This window comes from Plectrocnemia conspersa, unplaced genomic scaffold, assembly GCF_051122295.1.
Source record: "Plectrocnemia conspersa isolate PC_06_02 unplaced genomic scaffold, ASM5112229v1 ptg000013l, whole genome shotgun sequence".
NCBI classification, from domain to species: Eukaryota; Metazoa; Arthropoda; class Insecta; order Trichoptera; family Polycentropodidae; genus Plectrocnemia; species Plectrocnemia conspersa.
In genome coordinates this window covers 22,172,116-22,197,549 of record NW_028277177.1, presented here as the reverse complement: position 1 = coordinate 22,197,549, position 25,434 = coordinate 22,172,116, and the positions used below count along the sequence as shown (strand labels likewise).

The 25,434-nt window shown below is 29.1% G+C and overlaps 2 protein-coding genes across 2 annotated transcripts in view; one reads left to right on the top strand and one right to left on the bottom strand.

Annotated features, from left to right (window-relative positions):
• Positions 1-811: 811 nt before the first annotated feature.
• On the top strand, positions 812-19,448 carry LOC148227607 (lysosome-associated membrane glycoprotein 5). The gene is made up of 6 exons (XM_088202641.1): positions 812-1,134; positions 11,953-12,053; positions 12,123-12,284; positions 15,416-15,532; positions 15,597-15,805; positions 17,920-19,448. Exons 1-6 carry the CDS (start codon positions 1,059-1,061, stop codon positions 18,161-18,163), a joined length of 909 nt encoding a protein of 302 aa, XP_088058767.1. The 5' UTR covers positions 812-1,058; the 3' UTR covers positions 18,164-19,448.
• Positions 19,449-23,799: 4,351 nt separating this feature from the next.
• LOC148227606 (tyrosine-protein kinase-like otk) overlaps positions 23,800-25,434 on the bottom strand; it is a 42,912-nt gene continuing 41,277 nt past the window's right edge. Inside the window, exons 18-19 of the mRNA XM_088202050.1 lie at positions 25,281-25,406; positions 23,800-24,863 (exon numbers count right to left, since the gene is read on the bottom strand). Coding sequence (XP_088058176.1) covers positions 24,771-24,863; positions 25,281-25,406 — 219 coding nt within the window. The 3' untranslated portion in view covers positions 23,800-24,770. The remainder of the gene's footprint in view (positions 24,864-25,280; positions 25,407-25,434) is intronic.

Sequence of the window (25,434 nt, the reverse complement as noted above, 5' to 3'; positions counted from 1 at the left end):
AAATGCCCTCAACTGCCCCCCCCCCCAAATAACGTCCCTGTATTTCAGGAGACCTCGCATGTAATATTTTCCCGATTTGTAATTATTAACGTTAACAAAACCCTCAGCTAGTTCTGTTAGCGTTCCCCCTTTCGCCTTATTTTATAATTTTATTTCAGTGAGATATTTTTTCACCTTTCATTCCAAGCAATAGAAGTAAAATAGCGGCAATATTAATAATATGCAGGGCCGGCTCAGATTTCGGGATTGTTTTCGAAGCCATGCGCATAAAAACTACCCCTCGTGATGCATTGAGTTGATAAAACAGCGCGCTTTATCGCCGACGCGGGATTGAATATATTAGTGTGAAAAATCGAAAACAGATGTCACTAGTAGCTGGTATCGTCGTACAAAATGCCGGCTTCGATTGAATAAATTGAACTTAATTACTAAGTAGTTAGTATATGTATTTTTTATTATTTATTTTGAAAAGCAAGTTTTATTTTTATGAAGTTTTCAAGTCTCCAAAAAACAACCCTGAACACAGATGTCACTAGTAAATACGTTTAATCACATAAATGGTAGATTTTAATAACTTTTTTATGTTAAATAAATTATGTGTTTTAATTGCATTATTATAATTTGTTTGGTTTAAATTGAGCATTTAGGTCAATTCGCTTGAAATTTCCCGGCTGAAAAGTTAATTTGACAACGCGCTTGCGTCTCCATCATTGATTTTTCAGCTCAAACTCAACAACAAAACGTCGTAAGTGCCATTAGATTTGTCGTTGCAATTTGGGTATTTATTGTGTATGGGCGTAGAGCTTTGGCGCGCGTCGTTCGCTTGCGCATAGTCGAAAGCTTCGCACAACTTTCCTCTGTAGTCGTCGGTATGCCGCGGACTTTTTTGACACAGGTTTTATTATTTGTCTGACATTTAAATTCGCGCGTGGGCCGCAGCGTCGCGAACGTCCGGTGGTCTCTGTCTTCGTCCATCTGCTGCTGCGAAAGCTCGTCCACTGCAGTGAGAAAGCCGCGACGGTCGTCGTCTGTCGTCGGGAGCGCTTCGGCCAGGAGACATGGCATCCTGGTTTCCCTTCGTAGGAGGCGACAACAAAGGCCAAACGACCAAGATGATACAGTACATCGTGCTAGGTGAGATGCTCTTCTCTACTATATATATTAATAAATAATTTCATATTTATTTAACAATAAATTCACCAATGCAATATTGTCGGAATTGGGTGTTTCCCAAAACCAATTTCAAGCACCGTTTTAATTATTAATCCCCATAGATATGCGTAATAATATATTTATAGATACGTATAAAAGCCCTTATCTAACATTAATTAATATGGTGCTGAAAATTAATTAAATATATATATTATGTAAGATATTATCTCTATTATAAATACTAAACTGGATTTGTAGACACGATATTTCATTAGTAGATTAAAACGAGAACAAAGAAAATGGTGGATTTTTAGGCTATATGCGCAGAAAAAATTGTATAAATATAACATAATGTTGGTACATTTGTATTACATAAATTGTGAGGAATCGAATTTCAGAAATATGGTATGGATATCATACGATAAATATGAGCGATGTTTTATTTTATTTTTTCGTGGCTGTAGAAAATCCTGAATTGAAACATACCTACGTAATTTATGATCGAAAAAAATTGAAACTCGCTTACTTATTATTTTCATGTTCAAGTATATTAAATAACAATTGCTATTTATTGAAAATAAACAATTCCAATTTTGTACGGTTTTAGATTCACTGTGCAAAATACGTGTGTATTTTAGGTCAAATACGCTGTATTAAAAAAGTGAAGTCATATTAATATATAGTCTATTTCAAAAGCATTTATTAAATTAAATTTCATTGATTCTCAAATATCTATCACTATGTGTAGAATATGTACGTTCAAAACTATCATAGGTTTTATCTTTACATGTGTATACAATGAAGCTATTTCTTCTTATTTTAATTTGTTTACAAAAACTCGTCATTTTTTCTAATATGCTATAAATTACAGTCGGTAAACTTTTTATTTTATTTTAATTGCATAAATATTTTTTCTTGTATAAATAATAATGCATAATACATACGAACTATTTTGTCAATCTAAAAATTTAATTTCTCTAAAAATGTAAGTACATAGGTACACAAACGATTCTTTGCTGTTATAGATTAACGGTGCGTTTATAGGTCAAATACGATATATGAAGAGTAAAGCTATATCAAAAGCTTTTATTAAATTGAAAAAAACTAGTAATGGTTTTATTTACACATCTACATACATTGAGTTTCAATGTATTAATCTAAACTAAATTTCATTTCTTAATTTACTTAAAAAAATACAGCCAGTTAAAATTTTTTTACTAGCACCTTTAACTTGCAAAGTTATTTTTTCATGGTGAAGTAATAATTTATAATTCATCTGAACTCATTACATTTTCAATAACAATTATATTAAACTTCATATTGAATATGTATACATAAAACCATCAATGGTTTTATTTATGTATATTGTACATTCACATACATTAAAGCTACGTTTTCTGTTTTTCATTTATTAGAAAATAACATTAACTTTTCCAATCTATTCTAAATAAGAGCTGGTAAATTTTCATTACTTTATTTTTTTTACGTGCATCTTTTACTTCTTTAATTATTTTCCATCACAAAACATAATTCAGAATTAATTTAGTACTGTTATTTTTGCTATTACAAATCTTTAAACGAGATTTTGCTGTTTTTTTATCATGTGTTTTTTGGTTAAATGCGATGTATGAAACGTAAAGCCATATTAAAGCCTCGCTTTTGGCTTTTTTAAAAGCACTAGATTGTATTGAATATGTAAGTACAAAACCATCAATGGTTATATTTATACAGTCACATCCTTAAAAAATCCTTTCAAAGAAAATAAATTTTGCAGTATAACAGCTGGTAAATTTTTAATTGGTTTACATTTATTTTTCCATGAAAAGGGTTTCTATAGAATTTAGTATTTCGGTGTAACAACACCGAAACCGTGAAATTATTTATACGTGAAATAGGCAAAGAATCTCAATTCATGAAAAGTGCAAGCCCGTTGCTTTATTCATGAATTAGACAAATTATCTGCCGAATGCGTGAATTGAGTAAAAATTGTTTTGCTTTTTTCGTGCATTGAGAAAAATATATAGTAGCGCTCCGGTGGTATTTTTCGTATTTAGAGCAAATGTCATTTGATTATATAAAAATTAATCAATCATTAATTACAGTGATGTTCATCTTTAATTTAGAATGCAAAAAGGCAGGTATTTTGGACAGGTTAGGTGTGAGCGAGTGTTGGTCAGAACAGTGAACACCCCATGTTTCAAGAGCTATTCATGGGGTATTCACTGTTTGACCAATGCTCGCTCGCTACCGCTTAAATGAAAAAAAGTATTAAAGTTAATAATTATTTTATTTCATGCAATTACAATATATCTGCCAGATAGCATCAAGTACATGCACGAAGGAGTAAAAAAATTGGATCCTTCAATAAACGTGACGTTTCGCAACTGTCAGAAGTGATACACTAATGGAGTGCTACATTATCATTGGCTTAATTTTACAGATAATTTGCCTAATTGACGAATAACGCAACGGGCTTATATTTTGCATGAATTATGCAGATTTTTATCCATTACCCACAATATCATGGATTCAGCGTATACTAGATATTGTTGTTTTAGAATCCACACATGCACGGATCTGTCCGAAATGAATGTCCGGCGGACAAATCCGATCGTGTGTTGTGTGAAAAACCATAGATGTGTCTGTTCGCTGTCCGTGCTCTATTTACTATTTTGAAAGCACATTTAAAATTAAGTTTCCTTTTCCCGTATAAATATAAAATGTATACATAAATAAATTTGTATATATTCTGTTTTTATTTAATTTAAAAAACACAGTATACTACAATATTATGGTAAATATATATAACCGATAATTTTTTTATAATATTTTATTTTTTAATTGCATTTTTTACAGTCATTTTTCGTTGGAAAAAAGAATAATTTAGAATTAAGCGAAAGTATTTTTGCTAGTCTAATCGAATTTCTCTGAAAGAAATAAAAAAAGATTTACCATTGAACAAAATTTTGTATATTTTTTGGCCAAATAAGATGTATGAAAAGTAAAGCTATATTAATATCTCACTTTATATTAATGAGCTACATGTAATAAGCTACATATTTCATTAACATTTATTAAATTAAATTTCATTAATTTCTCGGGATGTATAAAATATGAATAAATGTATAAAACCATCAGTGGTTTTATTTATACATTTACATACATTAAAACTACTATTACTGTTTTTATTTTCGTTAAACTTCAACTTTTTTAGCTGCAGCAGATAGAATTTTCATTGTTTTTCTTTTGAAATTCGTATTTTATTTACATAGTTTTTTTATTAGGAAAACAATAATTTTAAATTAAACGAAGCTCTTTGCTTTTTTAAAAATTGCATTTCTCTGGAAAATAGAGAAAAAACTGCTAAATAAAAATATAGATTTTGCTGTGAAAAATACGTAAGATTATTGAAAAGTAAAGTCATATTAATTAATATCTTGCTTTAAATTTATGAATACTTGTAATAAGCTATTTCATTTACATTATTGAATTAAATTTCATTATTATGTATATTTCTATCCCTTAAGAATATATTAAATACGTATATGTAAAAACCATCAATAATTTAATTTATTCATTAAAATTTACATACATTGAAGTTGCTTTTCTTATAAAAACATCGTCAGCTTTTGCAGTGTACTATAAATAACAACTGGTAAAATTTGCATTGGTTTATTTTACCCTAGTTACGTATTTTACTTCAATAGTTATTTTTCACTAGAAAAACAATAATTTAAAATTCATCAAAAATGTTATTCTAAAGATTAAATTTCTATGAAAAATATCAAAATTTATGTAAGGTATGTATGTAAACGAGATTTCACAAAATTTATTTTTCCCTTAATTTTTTTTATTGTTTCTTACATTTTCGAGTACAAAATAATTTTTCGCATCATTACTTTGATATTTTTACCTCTTGTATAATATACAAAGTAAGTTAACTTTATCGAATAAAATTACAGAAAAAATCTTATTTTTTGATAATTTATTTGAATGGATTTTTTTACCATCTTTAATGAGATTTTTATAATAAAATTTACTTTATTTATTTAAAATATAATCTAAATCTAAATAAAGATTTTGTATCGTATTTATTTATAACGTATTTTGCAATGTTGTTGGGACCTCAAATATATGTTAAAAGCATTATAAATCAAAATATTATCAAGTTTATGGCTTTAGCACTTTTGCCGCACAAGCGCATTTTTGTTATGCTGACGTACGTGACGATCGGAGATACGGTAAATTAGTCAGTGAATTAATTAAATCTATCCCTTAATGCCCCATAAACAATGATCGTTAAATGCATTTACAAATTATATTTTATGAACAAATGTTGACAGACATTCTTGTCATTCTAAGCATTTCCATAAATTTAGCTGATCATACAACGGCAGTTACAATGATAAAGCAGAAAATAAATCCATGAAAATGAGCTCCCTCCATTTTAGTTAGTAAATATGAACGCGTACATAACGTACATCACACTTCCATTCGGAATACACTTCCGTCGGGAACTTTTATCAAAAACTTCCTCTGGATACTTCCGACTTGGGATACACAAGAGTACATCCGTACTCGCACCAAGCGGAACTACCCCAAGCATCGATCGTGACCTTCCCTCTTCACGTCCAGCTACGAAGTCTAAAATTTAAAGTTCAACTTGATCTTGGGTTATACGAAATGCAGACAAAGCTACGATCGCATCACGTATCAATAAGTAATTAAACAAAATTGTACGTGATTCAAAAATGTAATAAAAATACATTTACCTTCTATTCCTCATTTTAAGAACATTGAAATATTTTTAGGTAAAAAATAATATGTACGTGCATAGAATATGAATATTTCAGAAATCGTAATAACATTAAATGAGACTGAAAGAAATAAAGTATATATAAAAATATAGTTACTTTTTGTTTATATAAAAAGCGAATCCTATTCGCAATGTTGATCTGTATCTGATCTGATTCAATTCAGTCTCCTTTGTTACACCCAGCATCTTCTTCTCATACACACAGCGAATGATTACAAAATCATTCTTGTACGTGTTCCTTGAACGAACACACAATGACCGCATGCCATCCGTTGTGCATACATTAGTATTAGACACAACAATCGCATTTCATTAATAATTTACATATAATTAAGTGTATTTTCATGTTTCAGTTTTCCGTCCATTCATAAAATCCTTTCGCGTGTAATTGATTATTTAATGACAACCCAGAATTAGAACGTAAATCACGTACATTACACGTATTAGATATGTATGTACGTCACGAAGGCTGTGTGCTATTTTGTGTCATTATTATTATATATGTAGGATCGATAAGGCGTCGAACCGTAAAAGTCGATCGAGTTTTAATTGAAAAAATCTATTTTAGACCTAGCGGTGTTACTATTTCAGTAACTTTTATTCGCAGAAGCGTTAACTCATCGTGCGCAATTTCCTAGAAATAGGGGATGTTTTTTATGTCTGAAGCAGATTGTGATTGATGTAAATAGATGGAGAGTAATCGCTTATGGGCTAAAAAAAAATGTGGATAAAAAAACGTTTCATTTTTATCAAGGGGTCTTAACAAGATTATTATTTTAGTATTTAAAAAGAGATTTTTGATAAAAAAATACAGCTAATTTAATTGAGTACTATTTTATCCCTTTATTTATCTTGTTTTAAAAATGTATTCTTGTACTCCACCAAAGTGACTCGTGAATTATGAGTGGTCAATCATGCGTAGAACAGAATATATGTATACAATAAGCAGGCCTGCCGAGAGGGGGGGAGAGGGGCAGTGGCGTAGCTATGGGGGGGGGGAGGGGGGGGCCGCCCCGGGCTGCATTTGCTTGAGGGCGGCATATTCGCGATGGGATCGTCTAACCCTGAATGCACTAAAACTTATGTACATTTACGAATAACAAGAGCATAATAATAACCAATTTATTATTTTAAGAAATGCTGATTTTATGACCCTACAAAACATGTATGGGGGGGGGCACATACTCTAGCTACGCCACTGGAGAAGGGACAGATTCCCAGGGCCCGACCCTAAAAAAAATTATAGCAAAAATATATGTATAAAAAAAGTAAAAACCGACCTTAAATAATGAATCTGAACTAAACTACAGTCGTTTGAGATGTATGTACTGATGTATTTCAGTTCCTTCAGCCCTTTTTATATCATACATACAATAAATAAAAGGAGCGGAACATTGCCTTCAAAAGCACCCACTTTCTAGGTAGTACTTTCACAATAAATATAATTATTTTAATTTTTAATTTAAGCCATCTCATCTTTTAGGGGAAAATAAGCGGAAGAATAAATACAGACATACATCGCATCTTACATATTGCCCTATGATAGCTATCCTTACTCATATTAATATGGGATTCTAATATAAAAGGGCTGATCAAAGTATATTGAAACAGAATTTTGTTTAATAGGAGAGCGCAAAAACAATTATCACTTCTCAGAAGGCAAAAATTCATGTCAAAAGCAGTAAAATCGTGTCGGTGACGTCGCAGTGGGAACGCTCGGTAACGAGCGGCGGCGACGTCAGTACACATTTTTTATTTTTATGGATATTTCGTCAGCCCAGTAAACACAATCAATAAGATACCAGACCCAAATTAAAGTATGTAAATCAGTGTTTTACTTTATTTATTATGAACTATTTTTACAGCTTACAATCAATATGGAACTAGCTTGAATTTATTCCATCCGTGACATTAAACCAAATCCGTGACGATCGATCGGCTTTATAATTATATAATAATCTCTAAATCCAATCTCGCAAACATCATAAATTAAAAAAAAACATTAGAGTTCATATGGTATTCGAATCTTTTAGGTGTTAGTCGCAGACTTATACCAACTGTTTATCGTGCTGGTTCGGCGGATATATTTGGACACCTACTAAGGTTGCATAAAAATAGATGAAGTATTCGAATATATTCATATTTTTTTTCTCGGTTTTTACCGATATTAATTAATTTAATCAAATAATGCAAAAATCAATCAAATGCCTGTAAAATATTATTTGATTAAAAAATAAATATTGGTTAATAATAATTATCTTAATTAATCATTAATTACTTATAAACTTTTAGAAATTTATAAAATATGTAGAATACAATGCTGTGCGAATTACTGATCAGTGAGGGCGTCAAAAGGAATGCTTAATTTATTATTTTACATACTTTTTGCCCAGAGACGTATTTCCTAAAATGTCAAAAGCAAATTTACAGCGGATATAGAAGTGACTTTCGTTTACGATTTGCAACTGTTTGTCAGTCAACTATTAGCAAATGGATAATAAATATAGATAAAAAGACAATTTTTTTAAACAAAATAAAGGCGCACAAAGGACCATGTATTCAGAGCGGAACTAGTCACTTGGGTATATTGAGAGAAAAAACAATTACCTGTTCTGTTCAAGTATACAAATTGTTTCGTTCTAAGGTTTTTTCAAATTTCATTCAAGATAGTATAACCGAATATTTTACGAATATTCGATCAACTATTTGAATATTCGATTGAGAACCCAAACACAGACCCTTGCCTCTGATTAAATATAATTCCACGGTTTTTATACAAGTGCTCTAGAATTGTTATTGGATACCGTTAACTGAACGTTTGCTCAGATACGCAATTTCGTTTGTTTACGCTGAATAAAAACACAAATCAATTAGTTTTATGAGTCTTTCGCAACTAATTTCACCGAAACGATAATATATGCTCCATTTTTAGGTTAAAAATAATATCTACGTATAAGAAATGTAAAGTTAAACCTTGTATTTCATGAATCGGAGTAACTTTTCAAACATATTTCTCACATTTAATAGTATCTATACAATTATATTTTCATTTGTATAAAAATACAAAAAAACGAATTCGTTGAATGTGTTTTATTTTTAGCAATACATTCTAAATTTAGCCAGAGCTAGTTAAATCAAAACAATTTGAATTATACTAATTAAAATATACTGGAATATTGGCTGCTATTTAGCTCAATGCGCTACGTGCAAACTTAGCGCTTCACGCTCATAATATCGCTATTTGCGCTCGAAACTTTTGTCTTTTTGTTACTGTAACACCCAACTCTATTATTTTTATTTAATGCTACCATATTAGTGAACTTTTAAAAAATCAGATAATAATAAGAAGAAGCAAATATAAATCAGTAATCGTGTTTCGTATAGCTATTAATATTAGGGGTACCCAAAAGAAAGGACGTTATTTTTAATGAAAATTATTTTTTCAATAACAAATTTATTTTACAATATTATTAATAATCTCTATCGACAAAAATACAAATCGATCAGGCAAGTTTTTAATCTCACATTTGTAAAATCTGGTTGGCTGTTAATTAAAATATTCAGAAAGAAATGTTTTAAATCTATAAAACTATTATTTTTTACCATCTAAATTATGTTGTAGAGACTTAAATAGTTGATAATCTGATGGAGCTATATGGGGAGAATATGGAGTTTATTTTTTTCTCGCAGTATGAGGCAGGCGCGTCGCCTTGTTCTCGTCGCTCATTGCGCGAGGAACCCACGCGCATTGTCTCAATGCCTTTCCAATATTTTTTAAGCTCCTTTGAATGCTAGACCATGAATATCATGTATTATCTGTTAACTCCTGTATCCACATATTTCAATTAGCTTCAATTTCTGCAGCTATACTATCATCATTGATGATTTTTGGTGTTTCCAAATATTTCCAGATATAAATATTTTCAAGCATTTTTTAAATTGACGAACCAGTGAAAGTTAACCATAGATGGCGCAAATGTTTTTGGTTGCTATGGTTGCCGATTTTTTTTGTGAAATACATAGCATACAAGTGAGTAAAATCTTCTTACTCGGAACGAAATCTATCATTGAAACTTAAGGTATTTTTTATGTTTTATGTTCGTAACGCACTCTCCAGAAATGAATCAAAACACTACCGAAAGAAAGACATGCGACCCGAACGACAAATAAATCACAACTGACTGTCAAAGTTATTCGGTATAAAAACGTCCCTTCTTTTGAGTACCCCTAATATTATTATTATATATAATATTATATTGTTTTTCAGTAATTTCACAGTCGTTGTTGTGTTCGTCTACAAACAATTATTTGTGTTGATTGTATTCTTAGCCTTAGCATCACATTTCTGCAGCAATAGTTTGCTAGCAACAGTCAGAACATACATAACAATATCAGTTGTCGTTTTTTTAATATTTCCATTTTATTAAGATCCATAGTATTTTATTGAATGACACGTATTTTTTTGGCTGAATTCAAGGGGCGTCCCTGTTTAGAATCCACGTCAAAAGCGATAAAATCATGCCGTCGCAGTGGAAATGCATATTAAGTTTTTTTATAACAATATTACAACTTACTTTAAAAAGTGAGAATTGAATGAAGCATATCTATACCGAATTTTGACCAATAGGAGGGCGCAAAAGATTTTAGGAATTTAAAAATCCTCGGATAGTGCCAAGATAGTACTACTAGATAGTGCCAAGTCATTTGCAATAATATTTAATTCCTATTTTCAAGGATATATTTTAATATCGTTTTTTTACGTTTTGCTAAATTCAACTGGCCTCTTAAGATCTTTTGAAGTGACGGCACCAGATTATTTAGGCGTTAGCCCAATGCGTCACAACGTAATATATACACATATAAGTAAGTAGTGGGACACCAGATTAAATTTGGAAACATACATTTTATTAACTAAAAACTATTATTATGCCACTATGAAAAACCCAGCTTGATTTTATTTATATTATTTATAACGATATTTATCTGCTAGATAAGGAAAATCTAGGAAAATATAATATAAATATAATATATATAATCAATCCCGACTCCCGGAATTAAAAATTCATAATTTTTACCAAAATAAATTTTATTAAATTTAAAATTCTTGGGAGGAAAAAATAAAATATAACATCCTCTCACTCTCCCCGCTAATAATTTTAGATAGTGGGACCTCCCTTTGGGGTTATAATATTTGTTGCAATTCACTGTTCGTAAATATTGATTAAAATAAATAAATTATAGATTGATTATAGATGAGTCGGTATATAAGTAAATAAAAGGTTTTAATATTTGCGTGTTTTATATGGTATTTAATGTATGTACATATATAATGAATATTATTTTATATTTAGAATGATGTACTTTGCATAATAAGTTATTTATTATTTATTTATGGTAATAAAACATGTCTTTATTTCACTAACACACTTTATACTACATAGTATGATTGGTATAAAAAACCCATGTACTCGCATTATAAATTTGTTTACATTATATTTCAATCAATCATAAAAAACATTACGACAAAAAAATTGGTTTATGGATTTCCATATTTTTATATTTAAGATTATTTTTAAATATATACATATTATACATCGATTTATTTCAATGGTAAACTTTCAGAATATAATGAAAATATAAATATATAGTATATTTACTCTGATATATCTTAGAAAGAGAACTGTTAGTTAGCTTCTGATCTATATGTTCTTAATTATAATTAAAATTAAAAGGGTGAGATATTACATTAAAAATATTATGAACAAATAAATAAATGCTATTTATGCAACGTTATATAATAATCTCATTTCATTCATTCTCAAAAACTAATACAACTGTTTCAATTGACCAACATTTCAATTAGGTAAAGTTTTGAGTTGTGCTACTTGTGTCCGTGTCCTATTTATCAACTTTCACAACTGTCTGAACAGCAAAACTGTGTTTGTGTGCCATTGCATCCTAACAAAAATCAATTTTGATTCTAGGGTGTGCCTTGTGCACCGTAACTGGATTGCAGTTGGAAGGCTTATCGACGAAGAAGCCCCGAGTTACCAAATACAGTAGGACAACACCTTCACCTAGCGATGTAAGTTATTAGTTATGACATAACATAGTCTATATAATAAAATTGTTTGAATAAATGTTTTATTTATAGGGTCTAATATCAGGAAACTTAGTGGGTCCTCCGGCGCCAGTGCCAACGCCGTCCACTACTTCTATGTACCGAGTGAATAGTTCGACGGGAGCTACTTGCATTTTACTCAAGACTGACGCTCTGCTCATGATAAAGTACACGAATAAGCTTGGAGAGCAAGTTGTAAGTGTCTTTTGTATTTTCTATCTATTATACTTTGAGTTGGACATAAATGTTGAAATGGTCAAAGGAGTATAATAAGCTACGTTGCAGGATGGAAAACTACGAGTAAATAAATCAAAGAAATCTATATATTCACTACTAACCTTATGAAAAACTTCTAAAGAATCTCCTTGATAGTAGCTGAATGAATTGGACCAATTTTTCCTATTCTGAAGAAGCATTTTTTCTATTATCTCTACCTGATATTTTTTGCAGCTCATTTAGATATTCTGCGGTCACTTAATACTCTTCTTTTTCTTATGTCTTATTCCAAGTGTAGGTCCTTCATGCCTTAGGCTCTATCATCAGATTCTTCTTTGTAAACACAGGTTGATCACTAAGCTCTTGATTAAAAGTGCTTTTTAATGTTTGCTATGACATTTTGGTTTATTGGACCACTTCAGAAAGCTGAACTATCAACAATTCCATGGCATCTTTTAAATTAAATGTGTGACTAGGTGCATTATCATTCAGTGGCAAGCTATTTTCCTCTAGCTATTTCTTCACAGTAGATGCAAAGAATTCAAGTACCATGCTTTTGGGTTATGCAATGTGGTGAATTATAAATAACTCATGGAATAATCCAGGTTTGCAGTACGAAAAGTTCGTTGGTCGTACAAAGCTCTATTCTACATAATTAAAATTAAGAATAAAATATAACCTAAATGAGATCCTTGACGTACACCAGTTGTTTTAATTTATTTTTATTTCGTGTTTTGGTGCAGAATGGTGCAATTTATTCACGAAGATCTGTTTCATATATATTTGTATTTCACAAAATATTATTTATAATAATTATTATATAATTTAAATATAATAATTTAATTATAAAGTATATATGTGTATAAATAATTTAATAAATAGAATAATTCATGTGTCAGTATTGGGCTATAATGTTGAGTGCGTAAGATTACAGTGTGATGCAAGTACGTCATTTCAGCTCATTTCCAAAGGGGGGCAAAAATTGGCCAGTCAGTGATGTTTTTTATACCAATCATACTACGTAGTATAGTATTTCGTTAAATTACATGCATTTTTCTTGACAAATTAAAAGGGATTTCTTTTTAGAATTTCTCGGTTATCTAGCGTTTATATTAAGACAATATTATTACTCAAAATAAGTAAAAATCGAATGAAGAATAGATAAACCAAAGTTTGTCCAATAGGAGAGCCCAAAAAACAATTATCCCTTATCAGAAGTCAAAAATCCACGTCAAAAGCAATAAAATCATGCCGCCACAGTGAGAACGCTCGTTACCGAACGTTCCCACTGTAGTCGCTGACACGATTTTTTTGCTTTTGACGTAAATTGTTGATTTCTGAGAAGTGATAATTGTTTTTGCGCCCTCGTATTGACTAAAATTCGGTTTGAATATTCTTTGACTAATACTCTCATATCAGAAATCTGTTGTAATATCGGTAAATAACTATCGGTAAATAACTATCATATTTTTAAAACATAGTGTAATATCGAAGTGCAGACAAACCATAGAGCAATATACGAGATGCGCTTATTTTCCCCTGAGAGATGATTTTATATTTTAGACATGACCTAATGAAAGTTCTAAATCTATAATTGCTTTTAAACTTTCATTAGGTCAAGTTGGGTTTGGGTTTAAATAGCAAATGAACGTTTCACAAATGTTAAATTAAGTATCATACACATTTTACAGCATCATATAATTTCACTAGCATCTATCAGTTCGATTATATATTCGCTAGTAGAAATATAAATCTACTGGTGAAAATATAACTTCACTGAAAAATACACATTCACTGTAACATTTATACATTGCATGTAAATAAGTAGCAAAGAGTTTGTAAATGTATATATTATTACATATGGCAAAGTCGAAATCATATAATTTTACTAGCATCTGCCACATAAATGATATTTTCACTGATAAAAATATATATCTACTGGTGAACATGTATTCCAATATGATTTCACTGAAATGACATTTTTAAAAAATATTTTCGAGATAGATTCGAGACTGTTTTATTTAAGGAATTTCTGGAATAGAATCAGGGATGTCATTTCAGCTTTTTTTAGGGGGGTGGCAAATGTTGGCCATTCAATGGTCATTTTATAATTTTTCGATTCATTATAATTCATAGTATTTCATGCAATGACATGCATTTTTCTAGCCAAATTCAAGGGGGAGGGCGTCATATTATAATACTTGTTTTAATGCATGCTTCAAATATCACATTACATTGTATAAGTTACGATGATTACTTTTTATGGTTTTTAAAAATCATTTTTTACGATGTTAAGAATATCACGATTTCTCTCTGAGGTCACTATATTTGATAAATTTATTTTTAACCAATCATTTACATTTTCACAGAAACACATTTTCTATGTTTTATTGGGTGAAATTCTACAGTAAATATTTTTATAATGTAATATTTTATACAAATAGGTTTATAATTAGTTATGTTTCATTTATCGCCCCTTTTAAAAATAGCTATTTAAAAGCTTTGTTACCATTGAAATGGAAATAACCGCTGAACAAAGATTTATTAAAAATAACATATATACGTTTTATATTAAAAAATGTGAAATATGAAGTAGATATTTTACGCAACTCAGAAATTCTATAATAACTATTTTTAAATACTGCTATTCACCAGCACGTTCATTCATAAGTATTGTTCGAAGAATCGTTTACAAAAATACAATTAATACAGGGTGAGTCAAATGAAAACCTTTTTCATTCACTGCTACTCGCTGCAATTGACTCTAATATCACTATTTGATGTGCCTGAGTTGGTTTAAAAAGTCTGCTATAGACCTCATACTGTTACAAAACGTTATAGTATGACAGACGTGTATCACCGTACTAAACTTTTAATAAACAATGAATTTCAATGGGTTTTACACTTTACAACTTAATAGTAATGCTCCATTTCAATGCATGTTGCAAATACAGCAGTGTTGTAAATATTTATAGTAATTCTACAGTTTTAATTTGACTAACCCTCATGGATATACATATCTCCGTTAGTAACTATTGAATAATACCATTTTTCGTTTTCATTCTGATATTTACATTATTTATATAAACAATTAAATGTTACTTTTATAGGAAGCCGATACATTCGTGCCAGATGAAGCATCCGTTACTGGAAATTGCAGATTCGAAGACGTTGAAACTATGACTATTACGTTCAAAGGATTTAAGCTCATATGGAGCTTTGCTAAGGTAAATAAATATAATTATCATATCATTTTGTGATGGTAATAACTCAATGCTTTATTCAATTTAGACTCCGGGTGGTGAAAGATGGTACGTCAGTAGAATGGAACTTTTATACAACACGAATAATAAACTGTTGGAGCATGTGGATAAGCCGAATGTACCTTTGTCACTGACGACTCCAACCAAACATGCTTTATTGTTATTCCCCACGCCCGTGGGGAAGTCTTTTGGATGTACAGTCGAGACCACAATTGAATTGGAGAACTACGATACAGCGTAAGTAGTGATATTATTTTATATAATTATCCCGGTCTGAATAATACTTTAATATTATTTCACTATGTCACATAATCCAATAAATTTCCTACCGCATATTAGTTTATTAACTCGGTTGATTTTTTAATGAGTAATATAATATTTATTTATTGTAAAATTTGTAGATATATATACAATTGTATGTATGTATTGTAAATATAAATCAAAGTTTGCATAGTTTGCTCAAATATATTGACACTTTCACTTCTTTCCATTCAATATAAATATAAATTATATGCAGTACCGTCCATTTCAAATCATACTCATGTTGAAAAATCAATTGGATGACATAATATTTACATTTGTAGTGTTTCAAAAACATGTAAAAATGTAAGTTTGCTGATGTATACTATATTTAAAATTATTAAAACTAACAATTATCATTCACTAATAATTGAGAACACGCAGAATAATTTGTAAAGTTTTACTATAACAAGTTGTAATTGGAATTTAATTGAAGTAATAGACTTAGTCCATTGTAGTTCTTGACTGTCGCGAAAACAGCTTTCTGTTCTCTGTCGTTATCTCGTTATCTCCGAGATGCAACATCCCTTTGTATGCAATTAAACTGAATCAAATTAAGTCATTATTTTCTTTGGTAATAGAAATACTGAGCACGATATTTTTCAGTGGTTGGCTATTCTGCATCACTGAGACTTTAAATTTTATAAATCTAGTCACTAGAGGTAAATCTTTGTATTACATACCTCTTGGTAATAACGTATATTCCACTATTGGCAACATACTCTCTTCAAGATGCCCAGTTGTCCCTCGACTTTGCTTTGTCAGTGAACAACGTTCTTGAACCTAATGACAATTTAAAACAAGTTAAAAAATATAGTTATAATTAATTTAATATTGGCAATTAATTACTTGTTAAGTAAATAATTCAATAAATAATCAATTAAAAATTAAAAAAGTAATCAGCCATTAAAATAAATTTAAAAAAAGTCCATTTGCTTTTCAAACTTAAGCCTAACCTAAATGGCACGTACGTTCGGAATATTTTGGTCTTAGCAACTGATGTGTCGCCCTACAACTATTTTTTAAAACAAAATTCGTTAGTACCAATAACTGATCACATGGCAACTGAGCGACGGCTATTGATTATTTATTATATCTACTGATCATTTAGTTATACTTGCGGACCATTTATTAAAGTGCAGACAAACTTTGTACCAATTTGCGAGATGCGACGTCTGTCTATACATTTTCTTCAGCTTATTTTCCCCTGAAAGTTGAGTTGACTTAGTTTGTATTTTGGACTTGACCTAATGAAAGTTCTAAAACTATAATTAGATTTTAAAATTTCATTAGGCTAGGTTTGGGTTTGAACAGTAAATGGACGTTTCGCAACTGTCAAATTGAGTTTAATAGATATTTTAAAGCAGCTTATAATTTCACTAGCCCCTATCGGTTAAAGTATATTTTCACTACTAGAAATATATTTCTACTGGTGAAAATGTATTTAGACTTCACTAGTGAAAATATAACTTCACTGAAAAATAGAGGGAAATTATAATTCCAAAGGAAAATCACAGATTAGATTTTCCTAATCCTGCGGACGAATAATTAAAACCGAGTTAGGTTGTATATATTAAGTATTCAAATTTCTCTAATAATGAGCTACTTCATCTCATATAAAATAGCATATTTGTTTAAAAATCATGGCAATCAATAATACATGAAAGACTGTATTGAGCAATGTTTAACGTAAATAAGATAACTAAATATTGCGTAAAACACTTTATATGTGTTAATGTTTACTCGGAAGAGTAAGCAATTATGCAGAGTTTTGCGTATCAATTACCAATGGAACTCGACGAATTTGTGAATATGAGATAAGTCATCAAATATTTTGAGGAATGAGCTAAAATAATTGTACAAAACACTGCTAAAATAACTCATTTATGCACATGTGATTGAAAGCAAATATTTTTATTAATTTCTCAAAATAAATTTCCATTTGCTTAAAACATATCTACATATCACCGTAATACATTCTTAAGTAACCGGAGAGTACTATATCCTTATTAGATATTTACTGTTTTATTAAATTGTTTATCTATTTTCAGTAATCAAGTCGACCAGAAAGCCACTCTATTCTTGAGGGACTTCCAGCTGCAAGCGTTCATGTACAAAGCTAAGAACGCCTTTGGACCAATATTCGCATGTTCGGCTTCGGGATCTCTCAGGGACGAGACGGCTCCGATCGCCGTCGGTGCTACTTTATCCATAGCGGTCCTCTGCACTGTCACCGGCTATGGAATCTTCCGCTACCTGAAAGTCAAGAAGGTCCAATACGACACAATGGAATAATAAAAAAATGAAACTCATTAATTTGCTTCAATGTTTTGTATCGGACGACACGCTTAAAGGTAGCACTCAATACTAGAATATTTTTTGTGCATTTTATGGAATGGATTAACAAATTGCATCAGAGGCTACTTTTAAGCGCGCCGTCTGATTTGTATTATTATTTTTTTTACAATTTTCAAAACACCTTTAACTAAAAAAAGCACTTTTTTCTCTTTGTTGTTTTTTATATAAATATATAGTATAACTTTTTGGAACGTATATTATTATTAATTAAAAAAAAGTAAAGTTGTTATTATTATTAACTTTTAATTTACATTGAATACTTAGTGATTGTCTTTGTAAATATTCTAGCGTTTTATTGATGTTTACGAATCGCAGAGAACATTCATATGAACGATATGTATAGATTAAAAAATGAAAAACATATCTATATACGAAACCTTTATCTTCCGAAAGAGTCATATCATTTTATCGAATAAATTGTTATAAACTATAATTATAGGTAAAATTTGCGTGTGATGGTGCAAAAACAGAGAAAATCTGCGACGTTCAATTACTTAGAAAAAGAAAATGTTTGTTTACGTTTTGTTTACATTGTGATAATTAACTTCTTAACTTCAATATTGATTTTAATTATTGTTTTAATACGACTAACATGTTTTCATAGAAGTCTGAGCGTTTATCAAAACGACTATTATATTTTTTATGGTTTCGTTGATTACGGTGCCAGAATGGATTTATAACGTATAGTTTGTACCAAATTTTACGGTAGAGTTGATATTATAAGGTATAAATATATAAATATTAAAACTATGTAACAAAAACCCATATGTATATTACTTGTAATGGAATTTGGATATATAAGTTATAAGGGACCTTTTTTAACGTTTTCCTTTTTATTTTTGAAGGAGTGAATCCATAATTAGATTTGTTAATTGTTGTGCTTCTGAAATAAATGTAATATGAACATAACTCCTTACACTAAATAAACTGATATATGTTTAAATATACAAAAGCAATATATGTATTTACGAATATGTAAACAATTTGATCATATGATTAATTTAATTACATTTTTCCATAATCAATGCGCTTTTGCATTCGGGAAAGTGTGGCCTTGTAAAATGAACAACAATATTGTTTTAATAATATTAAAAAAACTGGTTATAAGTTGCAGTAAAACTAATCTAATTTGCTTTTTGAATATAAATTATTTTATATTATGAAGAATGTAAAATTATACAATACCAATAAAATAGTTTGAACTCATCTGGATTAAAAACCACAATCTCTTTATTTTTTAAACAAAAAGTTTTAAGTAAAGCTTACGACTGTTCTCGCAAATACACAAATTATCAAGAACCAATGCTTATAATTTATAAAAAAATGGTCGGAGATTGTGATTTTGATCCGGTAAATCCTAACCATCTTCGAGTTTCAACTTTAATGTTTTGTTACAATAAAACACGTAGATGGCGCAGTTAAAAGTAGCCTAACATGTGTTAAAAATGTTATATAAAGAGCAGTCAGTCCATATATTTTTTTAAATATCAAATTTATTCAGAATTTTTTTTTATCCAAAAAATAATACACAATCATTTACAATTTTATTTTGAAAATAAAATAAAATTGTAAGTGATTGTGAATTATTTTTGGAAAAAAAAATTGTACATATACTTTTTTGTGAATCGTAAATAACCTATTTTAAACAGTCTTTATATGAAGAACATAATTACATTAGAATCAATAAATATTAATTCTAACGTAAATACATTTTTATAAAACAAATAAAAGGTATCTGTACGTATGAAGGATACTAATTTATTTGAGATAGTCTGATATTTGATGACACATACATGAATTTTAATATTTAAAGACCCCGACGCAAGAACATGTTAACTTACAAAATTTTGTTAAAAAGGCATTTGCAAATTTATGGTTGTATGATTAGAAAATTATAATTTAAATGAAAAAACTATATTTAAATGAAAGGCATGCATAACATAACCTGAAATATTTTCTTATGTAATTCTTTTACATATTCATAAAACAAAACAATATGTTTCTCTTCTTAAAAAAAACACATTATTGAAGTTAATATGTATTTTACTTATATTCTAGCCTTTTTTAAACAATGCAATGCAACATGTTATCGCTTTAGGGTCTTAGCGTATACAATGTGGATTGATTGCTTTTAAAATAACAACCTTTAAATTCAAGATGTGCAACATTTTTGGCATGGGACAGTTTTATTTAAATTTAATTGAATCACATTATTATTAAAAATTAAACATATTATATAGATAGATATATATATATATACATATATATTTAAAAAATGGAATTAAAATATATTTATATTTGTGTGTTAAATAAGCCATACACTTGTCTTCCATTAAATAAACATATGTACTCATTATTAATATGTAAGCTTATTATATTAAAAAAAAACATGTAATACAGGAAAACCTTTAAAGTTTAGATAACGAATAATGTGTGAGATAATTTAGTATCTATTATTTGGGAATCAATGAGGTTTTCCTATATGTGTATGATACGTGATGTGTCACAAAAAAAATAAGCGTCTCAGACGTTGATTGATCTCCGTTTTAATATAATAATTATGTATATGTATTGTATTGTCGGTCGACATGCTTTTGAATGTTACAAACAAAGTGCTAAATTGCTTCATAAGATGTTTTTAAAAAATTGTGTATTCTAAAGTGTTTGTTGTTAAGTCGCTCTGATACTCTCTGAAAAATGAAATACAACAGTGGAAAATTTCAATAAAAATAAATCGGAGAGTTTATATCAGAGAGCAGCGTGAAAATGAAATTTTCGCTATATATACATATATATTTTATATTTGATTTTAAACTCGAAAGCTTTTGAATCGTCAATTATATCAAATCAATGAACCAAATTTCTGATAAATATTTTCTGATTGTCAAAAAGCACGTTCAAAGTGGGAAATCATATGTTAAGAGTCAATTCCTGGATCGTTCGATTGTATTGATTTCGGTAATTTGCACATACACATTGTTAGATCGTATTATAAATATGCGTTTCAATTGAGGAAAACTTTAACTCTAATCGGGATTGTACGTATTTTTATGAATATAAAAAAAGCATGTTTATAATGAACAAACCAAAAAAATACTCAAATCTGTATGGATTGTTGATATTTCGATTGTTGCCATACGATTTGACATTGTTATGACGAATACTTAGTATTGATGATCAATATTATTTAAATATTATTATTATATGCTTCATATATATAAATATATATAGTGATATTAAAAATAAAATGTTAATTATACCAGTTTTTTATTTATGCGACAAAAAGTTAATATTTAGAAGAGGTAATTCATATAGAATTTTCAAGAAATGGTAAAAAATAAAAAAGAGGCAACAAATTAAATGGTCAGTAAATTTTAAAAATCAGTAATAAAATTAATAATTTTAATGTTCCGATTTCTATTCAAAGGATTATGTATGACTTTTATATAAAATATTTTATATTCAATTTTTCTAGAGCCATAAAGCAATACATTTTCTAGTTCTATGTTAAAATATTATTCATTAAACATGTAATTAAGAAACTAATATATAGCGACGACCTGGCTAGGTAGAGCACATATTGCAGATACACATTAATCGCTAGAAAAGGAATTGTCGCATATGTGCATTAAAAGCGCAATCAGTTTTTTATTAGGATTTACGATGCCTACATGACGATTAGAGATTCCGAGGGATTAGAATTCTCAACAGCTGTTCATGGCCTTTAAAAATGCTATTGTTTTGCATCGACCAGCGCATCAACTGGAACGCAAAAAGGAAAAGTGTTCAATGTTGCTGGATCTCAACCTGTTAAAATTTTAACAGACACGCAGAATTAAATAGAAATAAAAATTGAGCGAGCGAGCAAGAAACTTCCACCAATTCTACCAAGGGTATATAAGCGCATATCATTCAATTAGTTAATTCTGATTTGGGACACACTTCAGCAGGCCTGCCAAGATGAGAAGACCAATGAAAATATAAATTATCTGACAGGTGCTAGTACAATTATATGATTTCAACTTTTCTGTATGTAGTAATATATATATTTACAAATTTATCATTATTTATTTACATCCGATGTATAAATTTTACAATGAATGTGTATTTTTTGATAAAGTTATGTTTTCATTAGTAAAGTACATTTTCACCAGTAGATATATATTTCTATTAGAGAAAATATAATTTTAAGGGTGCTAATATGCTGCTCTAAAATGTCTATGAAACTCTATTTGACAGTTGCGAAACGTCCATTTGCTGTTCAAACCCAAACCTAACCTAATGCATTTTTTAAATCTAATTATAGTTTTAGAACTTTCATTAGGATTAAGTCGAAAATACAAACTAAGTCAACTCAACTTTCAGAGGAAAATAAGCAGAAGAAAAAGTATAGACAGACGTTGCATCTCGCATATTGGTCCAAAATTTGTCTGCATTTCGACATTACACTATATTTTAAAAATATGATAGCTGTCCTTACCGATGTTACTATGGACTTCTAATATAAGAGGGCTGATCAAAGTATATTCAAACCGAATTTTGGTCAATAGGAGAGCACAAAAATAATTACCACTTCTCAGAAGTAAAAAAATTACGTCAAAAGCTCGACGCTTGGTAACGAGCGTTCCCACTGCAACCGTTTTATACGCTCTCCTATTGGGAAAAATTTAGATGTACTTTATTTGATTCTCACTCATAATATTATTATAAAAAATCTTAATATAAACGTTTGATAATTGAGCATTTTTACTGCAATGGCACGATTTTATTGCTTTTGACCTGGACTGGAAATTCACTATATGGCAGCACTGAGCAGCAAAGAAAACACGACTAATTATCAGATAATTATAAAAATATATTATCATAAAAATCAAACAAAATTCCTAATCCAATACAAGCCTAAAATATATAAAAAACATCAATATACGCATGAAAAAAAGATATTGTTACAGTGGTTTTAAAGTTGGATAATTTTATTTTGTTAATAAATTAAATTTTATATTCATAGTAGGACAACTTATAATTACATATTAATCGATTGGAAGTGACAATCAAATAAAGGTGTTTTTCCATACAAAAATATAGGATACTATGTACTTACAATGGCCATGTAGATTTTCAAAAACTACAAGCACACTTTACTGCACGAAGTATCTTTATTTTTTTTTGAATATTTGACATACGCCTAAAAAACAATTGACATTGTTTCATGCGCTGAATATTATTGTTATATGTATTCTTTTGTAGACATTCATGAATAGAACACAATGGTTTCGCTTATCAAGTGTCACCCGGAAGGCATACTTTTGCTTCATTAGATGGGTTATATATTAATAGGAATGGTTTAACTTAAATTTAAAATTCTAACCTGTATAGGCGAATATTCCTAGAAGTTCGCAGAGCCTTGTTACATCTCAAGTTTAACTTTCTTTCGGTTAAGACCAGACCGCTTGATGAGTGACGATTTATGCAAAAGATGTTTCAAAAACCTTTATAGGAATTAAATTTGAATTATTAATATACAACAAAATAAATAAAGGTACTATATAAGAGTTTGACAAAATATACTTAAATCAAGTTGAATAATATTTTTTTATTCCAATAAATGTATAAATGTAATAAATTACAAAAAATCTTAATATCTAAACTCGATAATATATATAACATTGATACGATTTAAGTTTTTAGGCTTTCTCAGCCGTTTCTACTGATTCGTTTTTTACATTTTTAAAAATGTCATGAAATATATTTACATTTTAAAAACTAATATTAAAAAATCACAATGCGTGAATATCAAATAAATCTATCATATAAAATATATACATCATATATAACTAAAGTTTACGTTGACAAATGATAAATAATTTAAGTTAATCTGAACTTTTTTTTTTAAATAAAAATGTTTTATCATTATAAAAGCAATAGCAAAATGACTAGAAATTATGTTACAAAAGATCAAAAGGCGGGATTAAACATTAAATATATGGCAGTTCGTTAAAATTGTAAAAAACGTCGATATAATAATATACAAATATGGGGCACTTATCAATTAAAATACAATTGCGCGACTATCGTAATATCGCAAACTAAGTGTATTGTTAATCCTAATAAATGCAGACTGGTACAATCATTATACTTCATAATTACAAATCAGTGATTAATTAATCGGAGGAATGCACACGAAAAAAAAATGCTCACCGCATATTGCATTACAAAGTCGTTTAAAATCATATAAATATTATAAAAGATGTCAGTGAATGTTATAAAACAAAAGTAAAGACAGAGCACCTTATTAGATAATTTTTAAAATTGACATCCAAAATATATTACATAGAAAAAACATCTTCGAAAAGCATGTATACAAAATATAAAATATACATATATAAAAGGACTAGGATATATTTCCAAAAAGGACATTTGCAGCAAAATTTACATCGTTTAGCACATTCGATAAAACACGTTTATATATAAAATGTATATATGGACGAAGATTTACACATAATATATATTATATAATAAAAAAATCAGTCTATTCTTAACCACTCTACGTGGTCGACTCTTTCAGTATTTTGGAAATTCGACGCGTGGTCTCTGTGAAAGTCGGTCTGTTTTTCAACGATATGTCCCAGCAATTCTCCTGAAAATTACAATTTTATAATTACATATAAATATAATATCATTAAATGCCATATAATGTCATTCTTAAGCTAGGGCGCAATATTTCATATTGCTATTCAGATGAGATGAGTCACCCCTTATCTTTTTATCCTGCAAGTGTTTTGGCGTGGCAAATGTGTAAACGAAATAAAATTTGAAATAAGTACATAAAATAAAAAATGTGTTTTGGAACAATTGAATTATAAATAATTTCCTTTGAATTATAAATAAATTATATTTTTCCTCGTAACAAATAAAGTAAACATTTTGTTAATTTATACTTCTTTTATGAATCTTTGTAAGATGCATTATTATAATTTTTGTGTATAAAGCACAAGCAGATTTATCTTAAACGAAACAGAACTTGTTTAATTAGACAAGACCGAATATAACTTACCAATAATTCTACAAGACTCTTCGGCATATCATCGTGCGTTTTCCATGTCAGGGTATTATTTTTGAGCTGTGCCAGCACAGTCGAATCGCTCATCTTAATAAACGGCAATTCTGCTTTGAAGAATATCTAAAATATCATTTACATCATTAACGAT